Source organism: Melospiza georgiana, chromosome 2 (genome assembly GCF_028018845.1).
Source record: "Melospiza georgiana isolate bMelGeo1 chromosome 2, bMelGeo1.pri, whole genome shotgun sequence".
Classification (NCBI taxonomy): domain Eukaryota; kingdom Metazoa; phylum Chordata; class Aves; order Passeriformes; family Passerellidae; genus Melospiza; species Melospiza georgiana.
This window is the reverse complement of record NC_080431.1, coordinates 20,155,377-20,176,565: the sequence shown is the minus strand read 5'-3', so window position 1 is coordinate 20,176,565 and position 21,189 is coordinate 20,155,377. Positions and strand designations below refer to the sequence as shown.

Here is a 21,189-nt window from a genome sequence, read left to right as displayed (position 1 = left end):
CAGAATTCCTCTCTCTGAAGCTGATTAACTTTCAGATTAAAGCTGATGTCTGGTCTGGCCCAAAACCTGAGTGATCTGACCAAACCCATGGCTGTCTTGCCTGCCAGGATATTTTTGATGGAAGGGGAAAAACATGCTGGAGGTAAATGGCAGCATGTTATCTCCTCTGTGCCATCCTCTGTGGCAGGAGTGCCAGGGCAAAGGAGCAATTATGCCAGTGCCTCGAGGAGTGAGCTGGGACCCCGGAGGCCTCTCTGCACTGACAAGTGCAGGCAGGCTCTTCTGCTCAGCTGATAAGAGCCAGCATGGGTTGAGGAGCTGTGCAGTCCTACCAGCACAAGGAGAGCTGATGTGAGCTGGGTTGGGCTCCATGCTGTGATTTGGGATCAAATCTTTCTTTCTGTCACTCACCACAGGCCTAGGAGAGCAGAGATGGGGATGAAATGCCCACATTTCCAGCTGAGTCACATTTCAGTACAACAGTTTTGTGAGATCCAGGCACGGAATGGGATTTAATCTTTCTGAGATAAATGGGATTCCTTAGGGCTCTTGTGATTAAAAATGCATGTGTGCATGAATACCTGCAGGGTGGGTGCCTAAATGGTCACAATGGGCAAAAAGCCTTCCCTCAAATTTCCATAGCTCACAGCCACCCACCCTTTGAAGTCACTGGCATCCAGGGACAGCTGGATGCAGCAGGGCTTCACAGGGGAAGATTAAAGATGCCATGATCTCTTACTCAGCAGCAGCACAGAGACAGTACAGAGAGTGCATCCTCCTGGAAACAAACTGAGCTGCAAATCAGAGAGGTGATCCAACATCAGATGGGCAGAAGCGTGGGCTTGTTCACAGGCAGGGCACTGGCGGATCTGGGAAGCACAGATATAAAGCAGAGCCAGCAAGAGCGGCCCCAGACAGATCAAGAGAGGTGTAAGGTCATGTTTGATAAAGCCAGGATGACAAGTGAGGTTTCTGCTCTAATAACCTGAGAATCGTGCTCCAAGCTGCCATGCACTGTATGTTCCTAATGCTCCCAATGGCTCATTTTTGACCCAAGGAGAGAGCAGTCACCTGCCCTCTGCTGCTGTGCTTTGTATTTTGGCTGTGTGGGCAGACGTTTTGCATCCCGTGGGCCTGCCTCGGGCAGGCTGGCAGTGCTGCTGGAAACTGCAGCCCGTGTGATCCCACCTGCCTGGGAAGGCAGGCAGGGAAAAGCAGATTGTTTCTTAATGCTGAAAATGCCTGGCACACTCCAGGCAATGTTCCCGCTCCTCTGCTTTGAAACGTGGGCTTCAAACTCTTCAGGCTCTCTGGGATGCCCCCCTTTTCCTTCCCCAAGAAATTGCACACACTTTCTCCCGTTTCAAACGAAACCCATGTATTTTTACAGCACGCACTCAGCAGGCAGGGGCTGTGTCTCTGCAGGTCTCCGAGGCTCCTGGCTGTGCTGGTGAGGAGCAGAGGAGCAGCACAGGGCTGGCCCTGCTGCCCAGGTGAGGAGCAGAGGAGGAGCACAGGGCTGGCCCTGCTGCCCAGGTGAGGAGCAGAGGAGGAGCACGGGGCTGGCCCTGCTGCCCAGGTGAGGAGCAGAGGAGGAGCACAGGGCTGGCCCTGCTGCCCAGGTGAGGAGCAGAGGAGGAGCACAGGGCTGGCCCTGCTGCCCAGGTGAGGAGCAGAGGAGGAGCACGGGGCTGGCCCTGCTGCCCAGGTGAGGAGCAGAGGAGGACACAGGGCTGGCCCTGCTGCCCAGGTGAGGAGCAGAGGAGCAGCACAGGGCTGGCCCTGCTGCCCAGGTGAGGAGCAGAGGAGCAGCACAGGGCTGGCCCTGCTGCCCAGGCTGCCCAGCACTGCTGCAGCTCCTGGCGCTGTGGGGCTGAGGCGCAGGGAGGGAAACCTTGCACAGACCTACTACAGATCCACCTGTCACTGTCTCAGGCTCTTTGCTCCTCCGAAAGCAAGCCTGTTCTGCTGGTGAACTTCCCTGCACAGGCTGAAATCCATTCTAGAACATGCCCACATTTTACCCACTGCCATCGCTAAGATTTCAGATTTTTGAGATTTTGCATTTTCTAATCTCTGAGTAGGTGCAGCTTGTTTGTTGGGTGGATCTGGGTTTTTTTTTTTTTTTTTTTTTTTGTTTGTTTGTTCAGGTGTTTTTTATGAGAGTGTGTGTACGTTCTGGATGTGAATAATAAAATAAGGCAATGAACACAAGTAAAATGTTGCTCAGAAATTAGAAGCATAAAAACTAAGTACCCCAAATGATAGCAGTAAAGGAAAGAATGATTTGAATGAAATCAGGCCATGTCAGAAAAACAGGTATTAATGTACTACAGTCCCTCTCCACCTCCCTTCCTGTTAAATCTGACATACAGATTTTTTATATGCTTCCAGGTTTATCTTAAAAGTATGCTGGAGGCAGTGAGAGAGAAAAAGGAGAAGGATTTCTTAGAGAATGTTTTTATCCCTCTGTGGAAAGGAAGCAGCCATGATCTGATAACGTTGCTGAACTAATCTGCTTCTCACTGTGCTTATCAGCAGAGCAGTAAGGTAAATTCTGCAGTGAGGGCAGCAAACTACTGTCAGTCAGTGAAGGGAGGAGGATGGACAGACCAACAGACACCATTTCTTACCTGGCAGGCTCTGACAGAAGCTGAGAAAAATATCAGTAGTAGCCAAGCAGGAGAAAAAAAAATCCCAACAACTTTATTTTAAGCTATTTTCTATGGAAAATGTGAGCTCTAATATTTATTACTAAAATGGACCAAAGAAATAGTGCAACCAGTTGAGATGCAATGGCTGAAAGGTGTCCCAAGCCATGTGCCAAGGACAATGAGACTCACAGCTGACAACAAATAAATTTTTCCCCAAAGAAAAGATGTTTGCTCTGGGTCTTGGGGCTGATCCTCTCACTGTCAGGACATCTCTGGGGCAGTGGAAGAAATAGTATGCAACTCAAAATATTTTGGAAAGAACTGACTGATGATTTAAATATTCTTCCTTCTGTTTGGAAGCAAAACACAGCTCCTGCTGTTTTCTTGGAACAGGCTGCAGAAAATCATTTGGAATGCCAAGTGCCTCTACCCTAAGGCAAGCAACCTGGACAATATGGCTTGGAGATTTATGGAAACCTTATTAGCAGAAAGTAATGATTTTCTGGGTGTTAGGAACACTGTTCAGTGCTGCCATGTTCTTGATCAAATGGGTCATTTTAGTGGATTGTTAAAATCTACACGTGCTTACTTGTAAAAGATAAAGTGTCATCTCCTGCACTCCCTGGCAAATTTCCAGCTTCTCTATTTGCCTGTCAAGTTATGATGACATTGAGCCTCATTATTTTATCATAAGTCTCATTATATTTGGTGGGGGAGTTTTCTTGGAACTCCAACTTTGGGGGTCCTGTAATTATATAAGCATTTAATCTACACTGTATTTAAGAACATTACTGTGCTGAAGCACTTAAAATCATGAATCCTAATAAAGAAAGAGGGAAAGAAACCAAGATCGATCTTTTTAGTGTGTTTTTTGTTGTGCTTGGAATTACTGAATATCCTTGAATAGCCATTACTGATACTATCTCTTACATTTTAATGAACAAACCACAGTTCTCTCAACAGCTACTGTGATGAGAGGCAAAATCAGAGGCATCTCTCTTATTCAGAGATCTCTTTGTACAAAATTTTAGGCAAAATGTAGAATATTAACTATAGTAAAAATAGTAAAACACTTTAAAATTCAGGATGCTTTGAGTCAGAGATTACGCTCTCCCACCAAAAAAGCTACCAGAATTTCTTCAGTGAGCTCCTTGCCTTGCTCCTGCCTGTATATTCTTGAAGTCAGGTTCAGAGTGGTTTCCACTGGATTGCTCCCAATTTTTTGCCTCAGGCTTGCAAGACCATAGTCGTCAGTCTAACCCCATGCTGGGAAAGTAATGAACCCACCAGCTCTATCCTGCTATCCAGCTGCAGGCTTCCTTCCAATCCATGGTCTTTGTTATGCTCAGGGGCTTGATGGAGTTTACACCACGCTGAAAGGGGCCCTGCTCACTGCTCTTCATTCCAGGGCTGCCTGGGGAACAGCCCTGCTGACAGCATTAATTAACATCTTTCAATGAAATTTCGACATCAAGGGTCTACCACTGTCACCAGTGGTGATGAAAGACATTTAACCAAATGACATCATTGGTGCAGACTTTCTTACCTAATGCCCTTGAGAATGCTGCCCAACCACGCCAGCAGAGAGCTTCCAGCACTGGTGTGCCAATAGAGGCAAATCAAGCCCTAAAACAATCCTGAAACCCCTCCATAGACAGAATCATTAAGTTGGAAGAGACCTTCAAGATCATCAAGTCCAACCCATTCCCCAATACCTCGACTAAACCATGGCACCGGGTGCCACATCCAATTTTTTCTTAAACACATCCAGAAATGTGTTTGGTGACTCCACACCTTCCTGGGCATACAACTCCAGTACTTTATCACTCTTTCCATAAAACACTTTTTCCTAATATCCAACCTATATTTCCCTTGGTGCAGCTTAAGGCTGTGTCCTCTCATTCTGTCATCTGCTGCCTGGAGAAAGAGACCAACTCCTACCTGACTGCAGCCACCTTTCAGTTGCAGAGAATGACAAGGTCACCCCTGAGTCTCCTTTTCTCCCAGCTCCCTCAGTGGTTCCTCACAGGGTTTGTGTTCCCAGCCCCTCTCCAGCCTTGTTGCCTCCTCTGGATGTGCTCAAGTGTCTCAAGGTCCTTCCCAAACTGAGCGCCCAGAGCTGGACACAGCACTCAAGATGTGGCCTGACCAGTGCCCAGCACAGGGGAAGGGTGACCTCCCTGCTCCTGCTGGCCACACTGTTCCTGATCCAGGCCAGGAGCCCTTGGCCTTCTTGGCCATCAGGGCACACTGCTGGCTCATGTTCACTCACCTGTCAACCAGTGCCCCCAGGGCCCTTTCTGCCTGGGCACTGTCCAGCCACACCGTCCCAAGCCTGTAACATTGCAGGGGGTTATTGTGGCCAGAATGCAGGACTCAGCACTTGGACTATTTAAACTTCATCTTATTGGGCTCTGCCCATCCATCCAACCATTCCAGGTTTCTCTGCAGAGCTCTCCCACCTTCCAACAGATCAACACATGATCCCAGCTTAGTGTCGTCTGCAAATTTACTAATGAAAGACTCAATCCCCTCATCCATGTAATCAATGAAGATATTGAACAGAACTGGCCCCAGCACAGATCCCTGAGGGACACCACTGGTCCCAATCCAGCTGGATGCAGCACCATTCACCACCACCCTCTGGGCCTGGCCATGCAGCCAGTTCTGAACCCAGCACAGAGTGCTCCTGTCCAAGCCACAGGCTGCAGCTTCTCCAGGAGTGTGCTGTGGGAGACAGTGTCAAAGGCCTTGCTGAAGTCCAAACAGACACATCCAGAGCCTTTCCTGCATCCAGCAGGCAGATCGCTTGGTCATAAAAGGAGATCAGGTTGGTCAAATACAACCTACCCCTGCTAAACCCGTGCAGGCTGGGTCTGATACCCTGACCATCCTGTAAGTCCTGTGTGAGGACACTCAGTATAAACTGTTCCATAGCCTTACCTGGTACTGAGGTCAGGCTAACTGGCCTATAACTTCTAGGATCCTCTTTCCCACCCTTTTTGTGAATTGGTGTCACATTGGCCAGCGTCCAGTTATCTGGAGCCTCACCAGTGAGCCAAGACTGCTGGTCAATGATGGAGAGTGGCTTCACAAGCTCATCTGCCAGCTCCCTCATCACCCTGGGATGGATCCCATCTGATCCCATGGATTTATGCACATCCAAGCAGCTCAGCAGTTCTCTGACTGTCTCCCCGTTATAGGGGGACCATTCTGCTCCCTGACACCATCTGCCAGCCCAGGAGGACAGCTGTCCTGAGGACAAGCCATCTTCCCACTAAAGACTGAGGCAAAGAAGCCATTAAGCACTTCCACCTTCTCCTCACTGGCAGTTACTAAGTTCCCTCCCATCCAGTAAAGAACAAATGTTGGTCTTACCTTTCCTTTTGCCATTAATATATTTGTAAAAACATTATTATCCTTTACAAAAGTTGCCAAATGAAGTTCCAACTGAGCTTTGGACTCTCTAATTTTTTCCTACATGGCCTAGCAACCCCCTTAAATATTTCCTGAGACATCTGAGCCTCCTTCCAAAGATGATACATCCCCTTTTTATTTCTAAGTTCCCTCAAAACCTCATTGCCCATCCAGGCTGGATGCTTGTCTCATCAACTCATCTTTCAGCACACAGGGACAGTCTGTTCCTGTGCCCTCAAGCTCTCTGTTTCAAAGCACGCTCACCTTTCCTGGACTCCTCTGTTTTTAAGGGCTGCTTCCCAAGGAACTCTCTGAATAAATCTCCTAAATAGCTCAAAGTCTGCTGCCCAGGAGTTCAATGTAAGAGTCTTATTGATGTTCCTCCTGATTTCACCAAGTATCAAGAACTCCAACCATGACATCTCCCACCAGCCCATCTCTATTGACAAACAACAGGTCTAACATAGTCCTTCCTTTGGTGAGCTCGTTCACCAGCTGTGACAAAAGTTGTCATCCACACGCTCTAAGAACCTCCTGGACTGCCTCTTTTCTGCTGTACTAAGTTCCCAGCAGATGTCTGGCAGGTTAAAGTCACCTACAAGAAGAACAAGGACTGGTGATCCTGGTGATGCTGAAGAAAGGGAGGTTTTAAAGAGAGCAATGTCACTGCTGATGGAGAGATCCCAGCGAAACACTGCAGAATTCCAGCTGTGCACACAACAACTGTGGCTTTCCATGGTAAATAACAGAAAGGGGTACTGCAGACATGTCAGTAAACTTGGATATTCACTCAGGGGTAAATACTTGGAACAATAATGCAATAGCTTCAAGCTCAGCAGAAAAGTGTCTTACTACAATACTTGGGCAACACTGCCTTAAGTCCTTATAACAGCCTGAAAAGAAATAGAGATTGCTACTGGGGAAACTTCAGTCACCTTTCACCCTGCCTTTGAAAAGAAGTGCTGTGATGTTTTTTTTACTTTATGTCAAAAACTTCTGTCCCCTGAACTGAGAAAGTGACCTCGTCTTGAAGACACTGCACTCACTTTAAACCTGAGGGTTATAGTCTTCTGTCAATCACTTCTTCCATCACTAGAGCAATGAATTTCTACAATAACCTTGTGCTTGAGTCAATCCTTTCTCTGGGTTTCACAAGATTGCATTTTACCCCAGCAGTTTCTTGAGTCATCATGGTCTATCTAGTAGCCAGAAGAGGTTCTGTGCTTTGTATTTCCTTGCCTGAGAGGCACAGAGCACCTGAAGTTCTGCAGAGCCCCAGCTCCCACACAAGGCTTGCTGCAAACCAACCAGCTGAACAAAACACCCTTTGCCATTACCAGTATAGCAGTAAACCATGAATATTCATGGATTATTGCCCTGGTTTTATAAATTAACTACATCACAGCTTTTCCATGTAGCCTTGCATATGTGCTCTTCACTTCTGTCCCTTCTAGCTATGTTCTGCAAATTGCTATCCCAAAGCTCTGGTGGTTTTAGCAAAGGGGCTGTCAGAGTTAACCTGATGAAAGAGTGCATTGATTCAGGAGAAGGGGCCTTTGCTCCAGCACATGGTGCTGTCTGCTGACACGTGAAGCATGGGGCTACAGGGAAAAACCACTCGAAAACAGTGACAGAAAAGAAAAACCAGCTCTGGTTTACCTTTGCATGGTAGCTGAGCTGGGACCCCAGCCTCCTGTGGAAGTGCTTCCATCACAGGGATCCGGGAGGGTGCTGCTCCCTCCCACTCTCTGTCTCTGTGGGAAGATGTGGCTCCTGCAGAGGGCAAGGGGCACTTGGTGTGGAGCTGTTGTTTGACACTGCCACTTGAATGGGGTAATAGAATCATAGAATGGTTTGGGTTGGGAGCGGCATTAAAGACGATCTCATTCCAACCCCTCCCCACCATGAGCAGGGACACCTTCCCAGAGACCAGGTTACTCAGTTTGAAGCCCTTATCCCTTGTCCTATCACTTCATGATCTTGGAACAAGTCCTTACAAAAAGGATGAGCAGAGATGCCTGAGCTTTAGCTCACAGCTGCTGGGGGATGAAGGGCAGCAAGGGAAAATCTTTGAGTGCAGATTCGAGTGATCTTTCTCAGAAGAGGAAAGATGTGTGAGGGGGAAACAGGAGCGATTTCCTGAACAGCATTCAGGCTGGGTCTGGGACACTGCTGAGGAAGCACCCCACTCTGGTGATTCTTCTGCATTTTACAGTGAGTGGTGAAGGCAGCCATGGGGTCTGGTCCCACTCCCAAGATCTGCTGTGCCTGCCTGTGTTCCACATCTCATCACAGGGAGCTGCCACTGCACAGCTCCCCCACCATGCACTCGTGGCTATGTGTATATGTACACACACATATTCAATTTACATATTTATATGCAATATATAGAGTATGCACTCTGTGTGTGTGCGTATGTATTCATCTGCAACTGATCTGGAACTGATCCCTCTATCACAGAGCCAAGGCCCCAGCACCTGCCAGATTTCCCACAAGTAGTTTACAGAGGGGGCCTGGCCCTCCCTTGCTCTCTGCTGGCACAGCTTCAGCAGGAGGTGAGATGCTCATTATGGTCTCCGGAGTGCTGTGGGTCTCTGCTGTGAGGGAAGAGAGAGGTTTGTGTCTTAAGATGGGTGAGGAATTCATTAGGAATTCATCTGGGGTGTTTCTGGCATCTGCAGGGGAAGGAACTGATAGAAGATTAATTCACCAAGGGAAGGCTGAAGTCCAAATTAGGAAAAGGCAAGAGTAAGTTTAGGCACCATTACAGTCATGGAACTGCTGAGCAAGAGCCCTAAGTTTGTGAGTTTGGCTTTTAGTCCCTGAGTTCTTACAATAAACTAGAACTGTCCATATGTAGAAAAAAAAATCCAAATTATTTTTCAAAGCTAATCAGCTAAAATGCATTGTGATTTTCTGTGGGTTTGGGCGGTGAGAAGAAAGAAGACAGAGAAAACACTGAACTAAGTCACCTATAGTTGATTCTGTTTAGTTTTTCCATCAGGACAATCTCTCCATTTCCATGCACTGTTACAAGGATCTGACAAACTGGGTTTATATCCAGAGCAATGTGAAATGACATGCTACAGCCATTTTATTTATTTATTTTTTTAACTCCCTGTCAGAAAAGCCTGCATAAACCGCTGAAAGGTCTTTACAGCCTCACCGGATGGATTGTGTGTAGCTCCAATAAAAAAGTGCTTCTGGGAGGTGTCCCAGCAGTGGATGGGTGTCCCAGCAGTGGATGGGTGCCCGAGCAGTGGGTGCCCGAGCAGTGGATGGGTGCCCCAGCAGTGGATGGGTGCCCCAGCAATGGATGGTGCCCCAGCAGTGGATGGGTGCCCCAGCAGTAGCTGCCCGAGCAGTGGGTGGGTGCCCGAGTAGCGGGTGGGTGTCCGAGCAGTGGATGGGTGCCCCAGCAGTGGATGGGTGCCCGAGCAGTGGGTGCCCCAGTAGTGGGTGGTGCCCGAGCAGTGGGTGCCCGAGCAGTGGATGAGTGCCCGAGCAGTGGGTGGTGCCCGAGCAGTGGGTGGTGCCCCAGCAGTGGGTGGTGCCCCAGCAGTGGGTGGTGCCCCAGCAGTGGGTGGTGTCCCAGCAGTGGATGGGTGCCCCAGCAGTGGGTGGTGCCCGAGCAGTGGGTGGTGTCCCAGCAGTGGATGGGTGCCCCAGCAGTGGGTGGTGCCCGAGCAGTGGGTGGTGCCCCAGCAGTGGATGGGTGCCCCAGCAGTGGATGGGTGCCCCAGCAGTGGGTGGGTGCCCGAGCAGTGGATGGGCGCCCCAGCAGTGGATGGGCGCCCCAGCAGTGGGTGGTGCCCCAGCAGTGGGTGGTGCCCCAGCAGTGGGTGGTGCCCCAGCAGTGGGTGGTGCCGGTGCTGCCCCGCTCCGAGCCCCGCAGCATCCCCGGGTGCCGCTGCCCCGGCCCGGCCGCTCCCGCCCCTCCCCGCCCGGCCCTGCCCTTCCCTTCCCTCCGCCTCCACGCTCTCCGTCTCCTCCGGCACAGGTGGCACTGCTCTCCTCGCCTCTCCGTCGCTCTCCCCGCCGCGATGCCGCCGCCGTGTCCCCGCGGGGCCCTGCCCGGGGCCGCCCTGCTGCTGCTGCTGCTGCTGCTGCCGCTGCTGTGCGCAGCGCCCGGTGAGTGAGCGCGGCGTGCGGGACACGGGACGGCGCACCCGGCACACCGGGGCAGCGGGAACAGCCCTCCTTCCCCGGGCACCCCGCGGGGCTGAGCGCCTCGGGACGCTCCGAGCCCGGTGCGAGCTGCGCGTCTTTTAAAAAAGGCGCTTCTTTGCCGGCCACTGATTGCAGAACAGCCGAGCCTTGCAGGTCTCCCGTTGCGCTCCGGTGTGGGGATCAGCAGGATGACTGCTTCGATGTGCTTTGGGACAGGATGCCAGGCACAGTTTTGGAGCACTCTGATTGTTAGCACAGCCCTCACCCAGTGACTAGGGGCTTCCAGAATTATCGTGCTGCTCTGGGTGCTGGTACTAGCACCAGCTGCAGTTTTGTGATGAAGAAGATAATCGTTTACTTGGTGAAGAAGGCCATTATAGGCTTTCCTTTGCCAAGAGAGCTGGGGAGAAGATGCTGGAGTGTCAGAAGCTTCCCTGCATTGCATCCAAGTGTGGAAAGGGGAGCAAAGAGAGAAAGTTTCTGCTTTGCCTCTTGAACTGGAGCTATGACAAAAATACTTCTGGCAGTTTTTGAGAAATAAACTTCTGTTGTTGTTGTTGTTGTTATTGCCTTCTCAGTAAATGTATGTGTTTTATTTTTATTTGTCTAGATGTTTCAAGGGGAAATAAGCTTAAACTGATGCTTCAGAAACGAGAAGGTAAGTAAAGAGACAGCAAAGTGCTTTCCCTTGTTTCTCCTCAGAGTCAGTGCTGTGAGTTGAAGCTGTCGAAGAGCTGTTCCTGTAGCTCCAGCTCCAGGAGGGCAGCTGGAGCAGGAGGTACAAGCACAGGGCCACACTCACTGTGGGCCACAGCAGAACCTCGTGCTCAGCAGAGCCCTGCCGGTGTGCCAGGCTGGGATGCTGGGCTGGAGGCTCTGCTTACCACAGCTCCCTCTGAAACCCAGGCTTCCCAGCCTCAGGAACGCTGCCTTTGCTCTGCACAGAGCAAAGCACCGACCTGTTCCAGCGTATGCATGGCAGACGTGGCATTTATCTATTTGGGGCAGTCACAAACTTTTCCAAGGAATGCATGGAAATACTGCTGGCTCAGGCAGAGGGAAGAGTATGTGCAAACCTGGCTTGCCTGTGATGCCTTGACTTGCTCTTTTTTCTTCTTGGCCCCATGTGTGCTTCCTTTTTGGAAGACTGCTCTCTTACGGGAGAGATGATGGCCAGAGGCCCAGCAGTCAGAAGCATGGAATGGCTCTCTGGTTGAGGGAAGGTGGTGGAGACGATGCCAGCTGGGAACAAACTGCACCACAGCAGATGAAACATCCCAGAAGTTTTGGCCTCCTCTCCTCAGCCTGCTCTATGGCTGAAGCAAAGAATTTATACCCCCACAGAGGGGACTTCCACTTCTGCCAGGCTCTCTAATTTTGTTCTGGGGTTTTTTTCTGGCATCACTCCACACCTCTTGCCAGAACTAAATATACATCCCACCCACCTCTGTTTTCCTTGTGTGTAGGTTCCTTGTGTTACCATTCTGCAGGGCTTGTGTGAAGAGAGGAGTGACCCTCCTGCACCACAGCAGTGGCCACTTACTTGTTCAGGTCCCCTGGGGAGGGCTCTTGGGCATGCAGACAACATGGCTTAGATCAGGAAGAGCTGCAAAACTGATGATAGAGGGAATATGCAGCCTCTTTAATTCCAGCCTTGCTCCCTTTTCTGGTTGGTTTCTAAGGCAGGCAGGCCAAGCACACAGTGCTGCTTCCCTGGCTGGCAGTGTCCCTTGTGTGAGGGCTCGTTCGTGGGACATTGCTTAGCTGTCCCTCCCAGCAATAACAAGCTCATGGTGAGTTATCAGTTTCCAGCTCATCACTGCAGGACAGCCTGTTTCCCACTAACTGCAACAACTCTTCTATCTTTTATATTCAGAATCTCCTTTTTTTCTGTAGTCCTTTGCCTACCTCTGTGAGTCTGCCCAGATCCTGCTTCAGTGGTTTTCTTCGCATCTCCACTTCACTTCCTTGTCTATCCCAGTCTCTTCCCTCACATCTCCAAAAATCCCATGCATACCCATGCTCCTCCTGATTTCTCCCTCTTTGAAATGAACCATCTGAAGGCAAGGCTTCTCCTACTCCTGCACACTTATTATTTCACAGCCAGATCAATACCATGTTTTATCATTTCTCTGTGTGGTCAGGGGTTGTCCAGTCACAGAATCATAGCACTGTTAGATTAAGAGAGATCTCTAAGTTGAAGTCCAACCATTTACCCAGCAGAGTCACGCTCACCACTAAACCATGTCCCCAAAAAACCATGTGTCCTTAGAACACTTCCAGGGATGGCAATTCCCACCACTTCCCTAGGCAGTTTGTTCCAAAGCTTGACCACTCTTTGAGTGAAGGACTTTTTCCAAACATCTAATCTAAACCTTCTGTGGCACAACTTGAGGCCATTTCTTCTCATCCTGCTTAGTCCTCTCATCCATGTCTTTGGGAGCTGCATCAATTCCTCCAGCAGTCACAGCACGCTGCTCTGAGGCATGGAGCAAGCCAGATGGCACATCTGGGTCTGGCAGGTTGAGGGCATTTCCATGCATCCCTCATGTAGGGTGCCATGAAAACCTGATGGGCTTTTATTCTCAGGCATACAGGGCATTTAGTAGTACTCATGTAAATGCTGCTTTTTTACACATCAGATTCAAAAATCTATCTTTTTAAGTGTTTCTCCCTTTACTCTAATATGTTAGCAGTGTTTCTCCAGCTCACTTAGTCATTTTAACTTCACCTCTCTTCTTCAACCCAATTTCTGCAACTGTAGCACTTAGGGCCAGTCTCCTGCTCTCTCCTGAAAGCACAAACACATAGTGTACATGCTCATTGAATTTGGGTGGTTTTACTTAAATTCCTCAGTTAGCTGCTGTACTTGAGCTCAGAAATGCTTTACAAGAATCCAGGAGAATGAGGGTAGCAGAAAAATCCTATTACACTGGTGATTCCTGAGTTTATTACTGCTACTCTGCTACAGGCATTGCACTGGCAAGCACAAAGGTAATGGCATGATGTGAGAATCATTTTCTTACTTGCTGCAAGCAGTACACTCCAGGCTGACCAAAAATTTCCTGGCATGCCTTTTGTGGGGGGATCAATTTCAGCCCCTGCTGCTGCTGAGAAGCCGGAGGTGTCAGTGAAAGAAGCAGCAGCCAAGGAGTTCCTGAGCAGCCTGAGGCGGCAGCGGCGGCAGCTGTGGGACAGGAGCCAGCCCGACGTGCAGCAGTGGTACCAGCAGTTCCTCTACCTGGGCTTCGATGAGCAGGTCGGTGACAGAGATGGAGAGGGCTATTAGAAAAAGAGGGAGAATAGGCAGGCATAGAACAAGGGGGATTGGGTTTAAATGGAAAAAAAAAGAAGATATTTAGATTAGATATTGGGAATAAATTATTTACTGTGAGGGTGGTGAGGCACTGGAGCAAGTTGTTAGAGGAGTGGTTGATGCGCCATTCCTCTAAGTGTTGAAAGCCAGGTTTGATGGGGCATTGAGCAACCTGGTCTAGTAGAAGATGTCCCTGCCCAGAACTCTTCTTTTAAAGTCAGACAGAAAAATAACCTCTGGTATGTGTTAGAGATCCTTGCATTATTTTATTAGTAGAAAAAAACTACATTAAGGTCTTGTATGGAGTTCCTGCCTGCTATCAAACTTAAGCTTAATAAATTGCAACTGGACATATGAACAAAGTTTGCTTTGTGGAATAGGTGTCCAGACTCAAAGTAATCAATCATATTTCAGGAAAGTAATTTCCTGTCAGCCTCAACCTGATCAGCTTTTAAACATGCTGGAAATCACACCAAGCTGGCTGTGACTGGCACTCCTCAGTGAATGGCACTGACATTATGCACCCAATGCACACTTGTGCCTCCACAGCGTGGGCAGCTCCTGACCATCATGACCACTGGCAGCTGTGCCTCCACTCTATAAGTGAAAGGAAAACCTTTGGATAATATCCAGTCAACCTCCCTTCAAATGAGAAGGACACATTTTTAAAATACACTTTATTCATAAAAACACTGGAGTGGAATCAAACTCTGCACAAAGCTCTACTAAATAGATGCTGGAATAGGGCAAAAAAAGTGTGTTTGCTTGCAGTCCCACATGTAGAATAATTTCTGCTTTTAATAAGAGGTAAAAATAGTTATAGATGTTGAATTCTTGGCTTCTGTCAGCTGTATGAATATGTTTAATGAGATTGCATTGGCACGGGGAAGCTGGAGTTCATTTTAAAGCTTCATGCTATGTGGATTGCTTGGAAGATGAATGCACTCATTTTCAAAGCTGCAACAATTAGAAAAATAATCCTTTGCTTGAGCTGAAATAATGAAGGGTACTTTTTTGTAAATTCTCCTGGATATTACGTGGATAAAAGTCACTTCTCAACAGCATGGCTACATCCCCCTTCACTAATAGAAATAGGAAAAATAGGAAAAGTGGTTTTATACACTGGAAGCTGAAGACTGGGGGAAAATATGAAAAGGAACAAGGACAAACCATGCAGATAAAGTGAATTCTCCTCTGAGTTCCTGTATGCATTTCAAAAACATATGAGGCCTGTTGTGGGATACAATGAATCCACTTAGTAGGTTTTCTTGAGTATTAAGACACAGTTTTAACAATGAAATAACTGTTTGTTCCAGCAAAGGACTTGGTCCATACTTATCCATTGTATATTCGCAAAACTTTTTTTTCCCCCAAATCTCAGCCAAAAATATTTCCAAAGAGTCATTCAGATGGAAAGGCTTTGACTTGGCAAGTATTTGATATCCTTGCACACTATTTTTCCTCTGCTGTTGTGAGCAGAACTGAAGTGCCTATTGCATTTCCATAGCTGGAGGGCTGTGTTGTACCTCTGTTTTTACCTGGGCAAGGTGGGAGAGAGAGATCAGACAGAAAGCAAAAGGCTGTTGCACCCCAGTCAGGGATATTGCAAGTAAGGCACATGGCAAGGGAGAACTAAACCTTTAGATTTTTAACTGTAAAATATTGACATAATTCTACAGCCCACCATTGACAAGGTAATTGAAAAATTAAAGGTGCTTAGTGCACATTTCAGATGAAGGCGGTCTCAGTTTAGGCACTCTGCAGTGGGCAGGGGGTGTGGGGCTGGGTCCAGGGCAGGACAACTCCTGCACACAGGATCCTGATATTCCCATAGGTACAAGTCACAAAACCCCTCAGATCTAAAGATTTCATTTATGACAAATGTGCAAAGGATCCGGATTTCTGAAAGAGGCTCTTGCACCGCTTCAGTTTCATCTCATCACTGTACTTTCAGACTGGAAAGCAAATGCACAAATGCTCTCTTTTTTTTTTTTTTCCTGGCTTTTCTGGCAGAAATTCGAAGATGACCTCTCCTACTGGACAAACCTGGGGCGTGCTCGTAATGAGTACTACGGGGGGCACTACCAGCACCACTACGATGAAGATGCTCCCATTGGCCCACGGAACCCACACGCCTTCAGGCACGGGGCAGGCGTCAACTACGACGATTACTGATGCCATTAACCCTACTGCAGCCTGTAGGGCTGCACTGGGCGAGGCTGAGCCCTCCCTCAGTCAGGATGACCCTGCTTTTTCTTCCATTCAAGTCAAACAGAAAGAGTAAAGGAACTGCCAGACTTTGATGAAAGCAACATGACTTTTTTAAACTATCATTACTTAGTAGTACACTATATATAAAAAGTGTTATAGAAATAAAGCTTTTTTGATAATCAGGTTGCCATTATTTAGTAGACTTCATAACAGCAAGTTTAATTCCAACTGTATTATTACAGATTCCTTTTTAAAGGGCTTTTTCTCTTGCTGTCCCACAATCAATTGCAAAATTACATTATATCATCTACTCTGGCATATAGAATACATAATATTAGCCAGTACATTTAAGATGTGCCTTCCCATTCACTTTTCTATTAACAAATAAATCCAATTATTCTTGGGAGAAAAGAGAAAAAAAGGTTTCCTGTCAATTGAAGTGCTGCTTTATTGCCTCCTCTGCCGTTTCCATACCCACAGCGTGCAGCCCTCCAAGCCTGACATGGCACTGCTGCAGCTCCTGTTGGGTCAAGGACACAGATATTCACAAAAGCTGAATTCAGTGCAGATGAGCCTGCCTACCTACAAAGCCTGTGAAAGGATCCTCCAGGGAACGGGCTCAAGGCTGGAACTTGACTTCAGCAGTAATTGCTGAGGCACAGAGCATCCAACCTGAGCGGCCCCAGCCCCTCCCAGGCACGATAACCCAGAGGTTATCTTTGCTGAATGTTCCCCTTTGTGTCCATTCCACTTAGTGTCAAGCTTTCAGCCTAGCTCAAAATAGGGAATAAAACAACAAAGTAAGCTATTTAAAATTAAATTAGTGTCAGACAGCATCCAACACAGTCCCCTGATATCATAATTTCCAACTGCAAAATTCCCTCTACCCCAATTCAGACTGAAACACGCACATTAGGCTGAGCAACAAAACATATCAGAGACCAGACATCTGTTAGTGAAACACAGTCGATTAAAGAGGGATTGTCGGTGGCATCATGTATGTTAAGAATCCCAAAACACAATCAATTTTTGTATCACAGCAACATCAGCCTGGGAGGGAGATTTCAGCTGTCAGGGCTTCAGAAGGAGCTGAGCACAGGAGAGCACTGCTGGCACTTGACAAGTGTAGAGGACTGGGAAGGGGCAGGTGATGAAGGCTGGCTTCTCTGACTTCTGGAACTGAAGAATCAGGATAAAGAGAGATTAAATGTGTTCTGCCAACTGTAGCAGTCAGAGGAGACAGCATGGATGCTTTAGCTGTCTCTCATCTAAAGCTTACAAGAAATTTCCAAAGCACGGATGATGGAAACACCATTCTTTACGCTTCACTAGTTTCTTAACTCTGAGTGTATTCCCTAGTCTTTTGCTGAAAGCCCTTGTTGTGTGACGGGCTGGTGTCTAGGAGATGCAGCCCAGCACTGCACAGCTCCCTGCAGGAACACTTCCCAGGAGACAGCTCTTTGCTGAGGGAGCCAAACTGAACATGTTGGTCACTTCTCTGCACACACAGATCCACACTGGCCTAACATGCTCCAAACCCTCAGCCTTCCCTAGGCCTAATCTCAGCAGAATCCTTAAGCCAGTTTAACTGGTTTAAACTGGTGTGTTTCCAGAATCCTTGCCAGTATAACTGGTTTAAACTGGTGTGTTTCCTTGGTAGAAGAGCCTTTGTTCCAAATAGGGAATAATCACATTCTGAGTCAAGCACAGACTTTTTTGCACAGTTGGAAAACACCTATTCCTAGAAGAATACTTTCATTTTGTGTATTATCCAAAAAGTGCACTGAACTTGGCAACATTTGAACCATGCTGGTAATTTCCATCATTTCCCAGAATTTACATTTGGGAATTCAGACCAGATGAATGAGGAAGAATAAAAAAAGTGCTGTAAATAAAGACCATCCCTCCCTAGGCCTTTGTAAGCTCTGTCCATTCCTGAAGGCTGACTCAGTCTAGCAGCTTTCTGTGCCTTGCAGGCTCACAACCAAATCTATGGTCTCTGTCTTCTGAATTTTCTAAGAGGAAAAAAAAATCTTTTGCATTATATTGTGTTGCAGGGTTAAGGAGTGGGACAGAGTTAACTTCCTTCATAACAGCACACATGATAACATGGTTTAGATTTGTGACTAAACCAGCGTAGGCAGAACACAAATGTTTTTGCTTCGGGTGTACAGTGCCTGCACAGCCTGTTTTCCACACTGACCCCCAGCAGGCAGGCTAGGAGTGGGGAAGAGACTGGGAGGGTACTTGGGTGAGAGCTAACCCAAACTAGACAATTCCAAATGATGCAATTGCTCAACACTAAAAGCTGGAAAGAAGAAGAGGGTGGGGGCTTTGCCTTCTATGGAAGCCATTTCTCTGAGACTGGTGAGCACCAGGCTTGCTTGGGAGAGATGCTGAGTGGCCTTTGCATCACTTGGGTTTTCTTCTTCTTTACTTCATTCCTTAAACTGCTCTTACCTCAGCCCTCCAGAGCACCCATCTGATTGTCTCATTCTCTCCCACTGGGGCAGGAGGAGGGAGTGGCTGTGAAGGCACTTTGCTGCTGGCTGGGGTCACTCACCACACGGCAATAGGTCTGTGAGGTGAGGGCACCCTCCTCGCAGTGCAGCAGTTGCAATGATAGATACAAGCAAGGATAAGCAATCAGGCTTGGGCAAAAGGAGGAAGATTACTGGGGAAAAAAAAATTTCATCAGACATGCATGGAGTGCTTCAAAGTTTCATTTCCTTTGACTATTTCTGTCTCAAAACATAGACAGAACTGTGCACCTCGTCTCAGCATTTCCATGCTGCTGTGGAGACAGCACAGAGCACTTCACATCACTATCACCCTCACCACCCCAGCACTGACATAATGTAACCTCTCCAACAAGACAGAAGAGCAGCAAGTGTTCATTGTGGCTCTTTTCAGAGCAGGAACAGCTTGGCCATGCTCCAGGGCTTCATGTTTCAAAGCCTGATGCTGCAACATCCCCGAGTTTGTCCATGTCAGCCAGGCAGGTCCATCAGACTCACAGGGCAGTGCTGCCTCTTTCCATTCTGCCAAAGAATAGAAGTATTATGGCTGTATTTTTTTTTTTTTTTTTGGAGGAGGACAGGTCATCATTCCCTTTAAGCTCCTACTTGTGACACAAACATGTTGGGGATGGGGGACTGAGCACTTCCATCCCAGGACTATTTCCCAGGTGGAAGATGTGGCCTTCCTTGCTTAGAACAGCTTTCTCTGCAGTGGGGTGGACAGAGCCCAGATTGCTGTGCGTGGCTTTGACAGCACTTAAGGCACTGTTCCCTGTGACTTTGTGCTTTGGACCTTCCAGCTGTTTCAGCATGGCAGGGACCAGAGCATTCACAGGATCCTGCTCCTTGCTGAAGAGCACGCCAGCATCCAGGGAAAACACTGCAAGAATAAACAAGCTGGTGCCTGTCCCAGGCTGTATATGGCAACAAACCAAGATGGATAAAGGCTTGTCAGATCTGCTATTATGAAATAAGCAAGAGAAGGACTGAGACAAGGAACAGAAAGCCAGAATCTGGGGTTTTTTTTACAAGAAATATGAATTGTTATTTTAGCAAAGCCTCCCTGTTGATACAGAATTGCATTCAGGAGCCTCCTGCCACATAGAAAGAGCCCTGTTTTGCTTCAGAACTATTGCTGCTCTTCATGGTACCTCTACAGAGTCAAGAGCTGCAATAAGGTATTCCCTTCTGACACCTGAAATCCCTGCACAGGGAAATGCTCACAAACAGAGGAACTATGGATTTGTGGCAGCTCCATTCCCAGCAACTTCAGGGAAGGGATGTAGGGTTGTTAGGGCCAGCAGTGTTGAGTGCACAGTTCCCTTGCTGTTCACAAAGCATCTTCTTCCTGTGGACCAGCCCCTAACAACCCTCAGAGACCCCATGGCCTCAAGCAGCATTAAACTCAATACCAGCAAGGCTGGGGACTGGCTCAATCCATCAAACTAATCGAAGCCTTGTTCTGCCCTCTGTAGCCTCCTCTCCAAGGCAATTATGCCTCTTTCAACTCTGAAACTCAATTCAAACCCTGGGAAAAAGTGAAGGCTTTTTCCCAATACATTATGTTTCTAAAAATTTATTGAAAAAAGCAGATTAAGACATAAATACGTGGATGGCAGTGAACTCACTGGCTACTAAATCCACCAGTCTATATAGGTTAAGGGAAGCTGCAAAGACCTTAGACACAGAAACTACCAGATCATTATTTCCCCATATAGCAAAAAGTTAGGCATGAGGCTTCTCTAGATTACATATTCATGAAACTACTTAAAATAAATTAGGTCTGCAAGCCCCTCTGTAGCTTGTCTGTAGACTAGCAATGTGCCTGACAATGCTCCTCAGCAGTCTACATATGAAAAGTACATCATGCTTGAAATAAATAATAAAATCCAACTGTGGATCTCATGCTGTTGTAACCTCCAGCAACAGGAGTGCTCCTACTTGTGAGGATCAAAGGATGCACAGCAGCAGGTGCCTTGCACACCCTTCCTTCTGGAAAGCTGGTCCCATCCAGCAGCACCAAGCTAGCCAGTTCCCTCTGCTGCATTGTGTATTTCCTACTGAGAGTGAGGACTTGAACCCAGCACCAGCTGAGCTCCCCATTTGTACAGTAAATTGTGAGTAAATAGGCACCTCAAGTTTGGTCATGTTAGTTTTACCTTGTTTGCCTGACCAGATGACAGCAGAAAATTTCAATTCTCAAATTTTCTAAAGGAAAAAAAAAGTCCTGAGAGCATGTCTCTGCTTCATTTACTCCCAAATTCTGTACTTCCAAGCTTTCAGTGCTGTATTCTAGTACCCTCCTTCAAAAGTGGCTCTTCCAGAGAGGCAGCAGCTCTTTCTTACCTGTGGCTCCCAACACACTTGATGCCTTTCTCCTGCTGCTATGTCTAACCCCAGACAGGAGCAGAACATCAACATACAAACCTCCATCTGCCTTTTTGAAGACTCAGTTCAGACCAGACAACTTCAAAGTACCCCAGACTTTCAGTCTCAAGCATCAACAGACTCTTAACATGATTCATGCCTTTTGAACCAGCCCCACGTCACTGGTTTCAAAACCCAAGGGCAACAGCTACCTCAGCTCCTGCTGCTGGAAGACACTTTTAAAAAAGAATATGGGAGCTGAATCAGGAACCTCTGAAACAAAAATCAGAAACAGTAAGAGGAAAGTAGCAAATCTGCAGTCTTGTCATTCGGGCCCAGTGGGAGGCATCACACACACCCACAGATGGGTTGTACTGGTACCAGCCACTTGGCCTCTCCAAGCTGCTCCTTTTATGAAGGAAGTCAGGCTGAGATGTAACCTAAGGAGCTTTTAAATCCTTCTCTCTTGAATCTAAAGGTTCAGACTTCCCAGGGGATTTTTTTTTTGAACATACACATTTTGTGCTAGTCTGTA

General features: G+C 47.7%; 1 protein-coding gene across 1 annotated transcript; it reads left to right on the top strand.

Moving 5' to 3' along the window:
• The first annotated feature begins 10,061 nt into the window (after positions 1 to 10,061).
• On the top strand, positions 10,062 to 15,946 carry ECRG4 (ECRG4 augurin precursor). The gene is made up of 4 exons (XM_058018292.1): positions 10,062 to 10,202; positions 10,852 to 10,899; positions 13,340 to 13,500; positions 15,571 to 15,946. Exons 1-4 carry the CDS (start codon positions 10,115 to 10,117, stop codon positions 15,730 to 15,732), a joined length of 459 nt encoding a protein of 152 aa, XP_057874275.1. The 5' UTR covers positions 10,062 to 10,114; the 3' UTR covers positions 15,733 to 15,946.
• Positions 15,947 to 21,189: the final 5,243 nt, after the last annotated feature.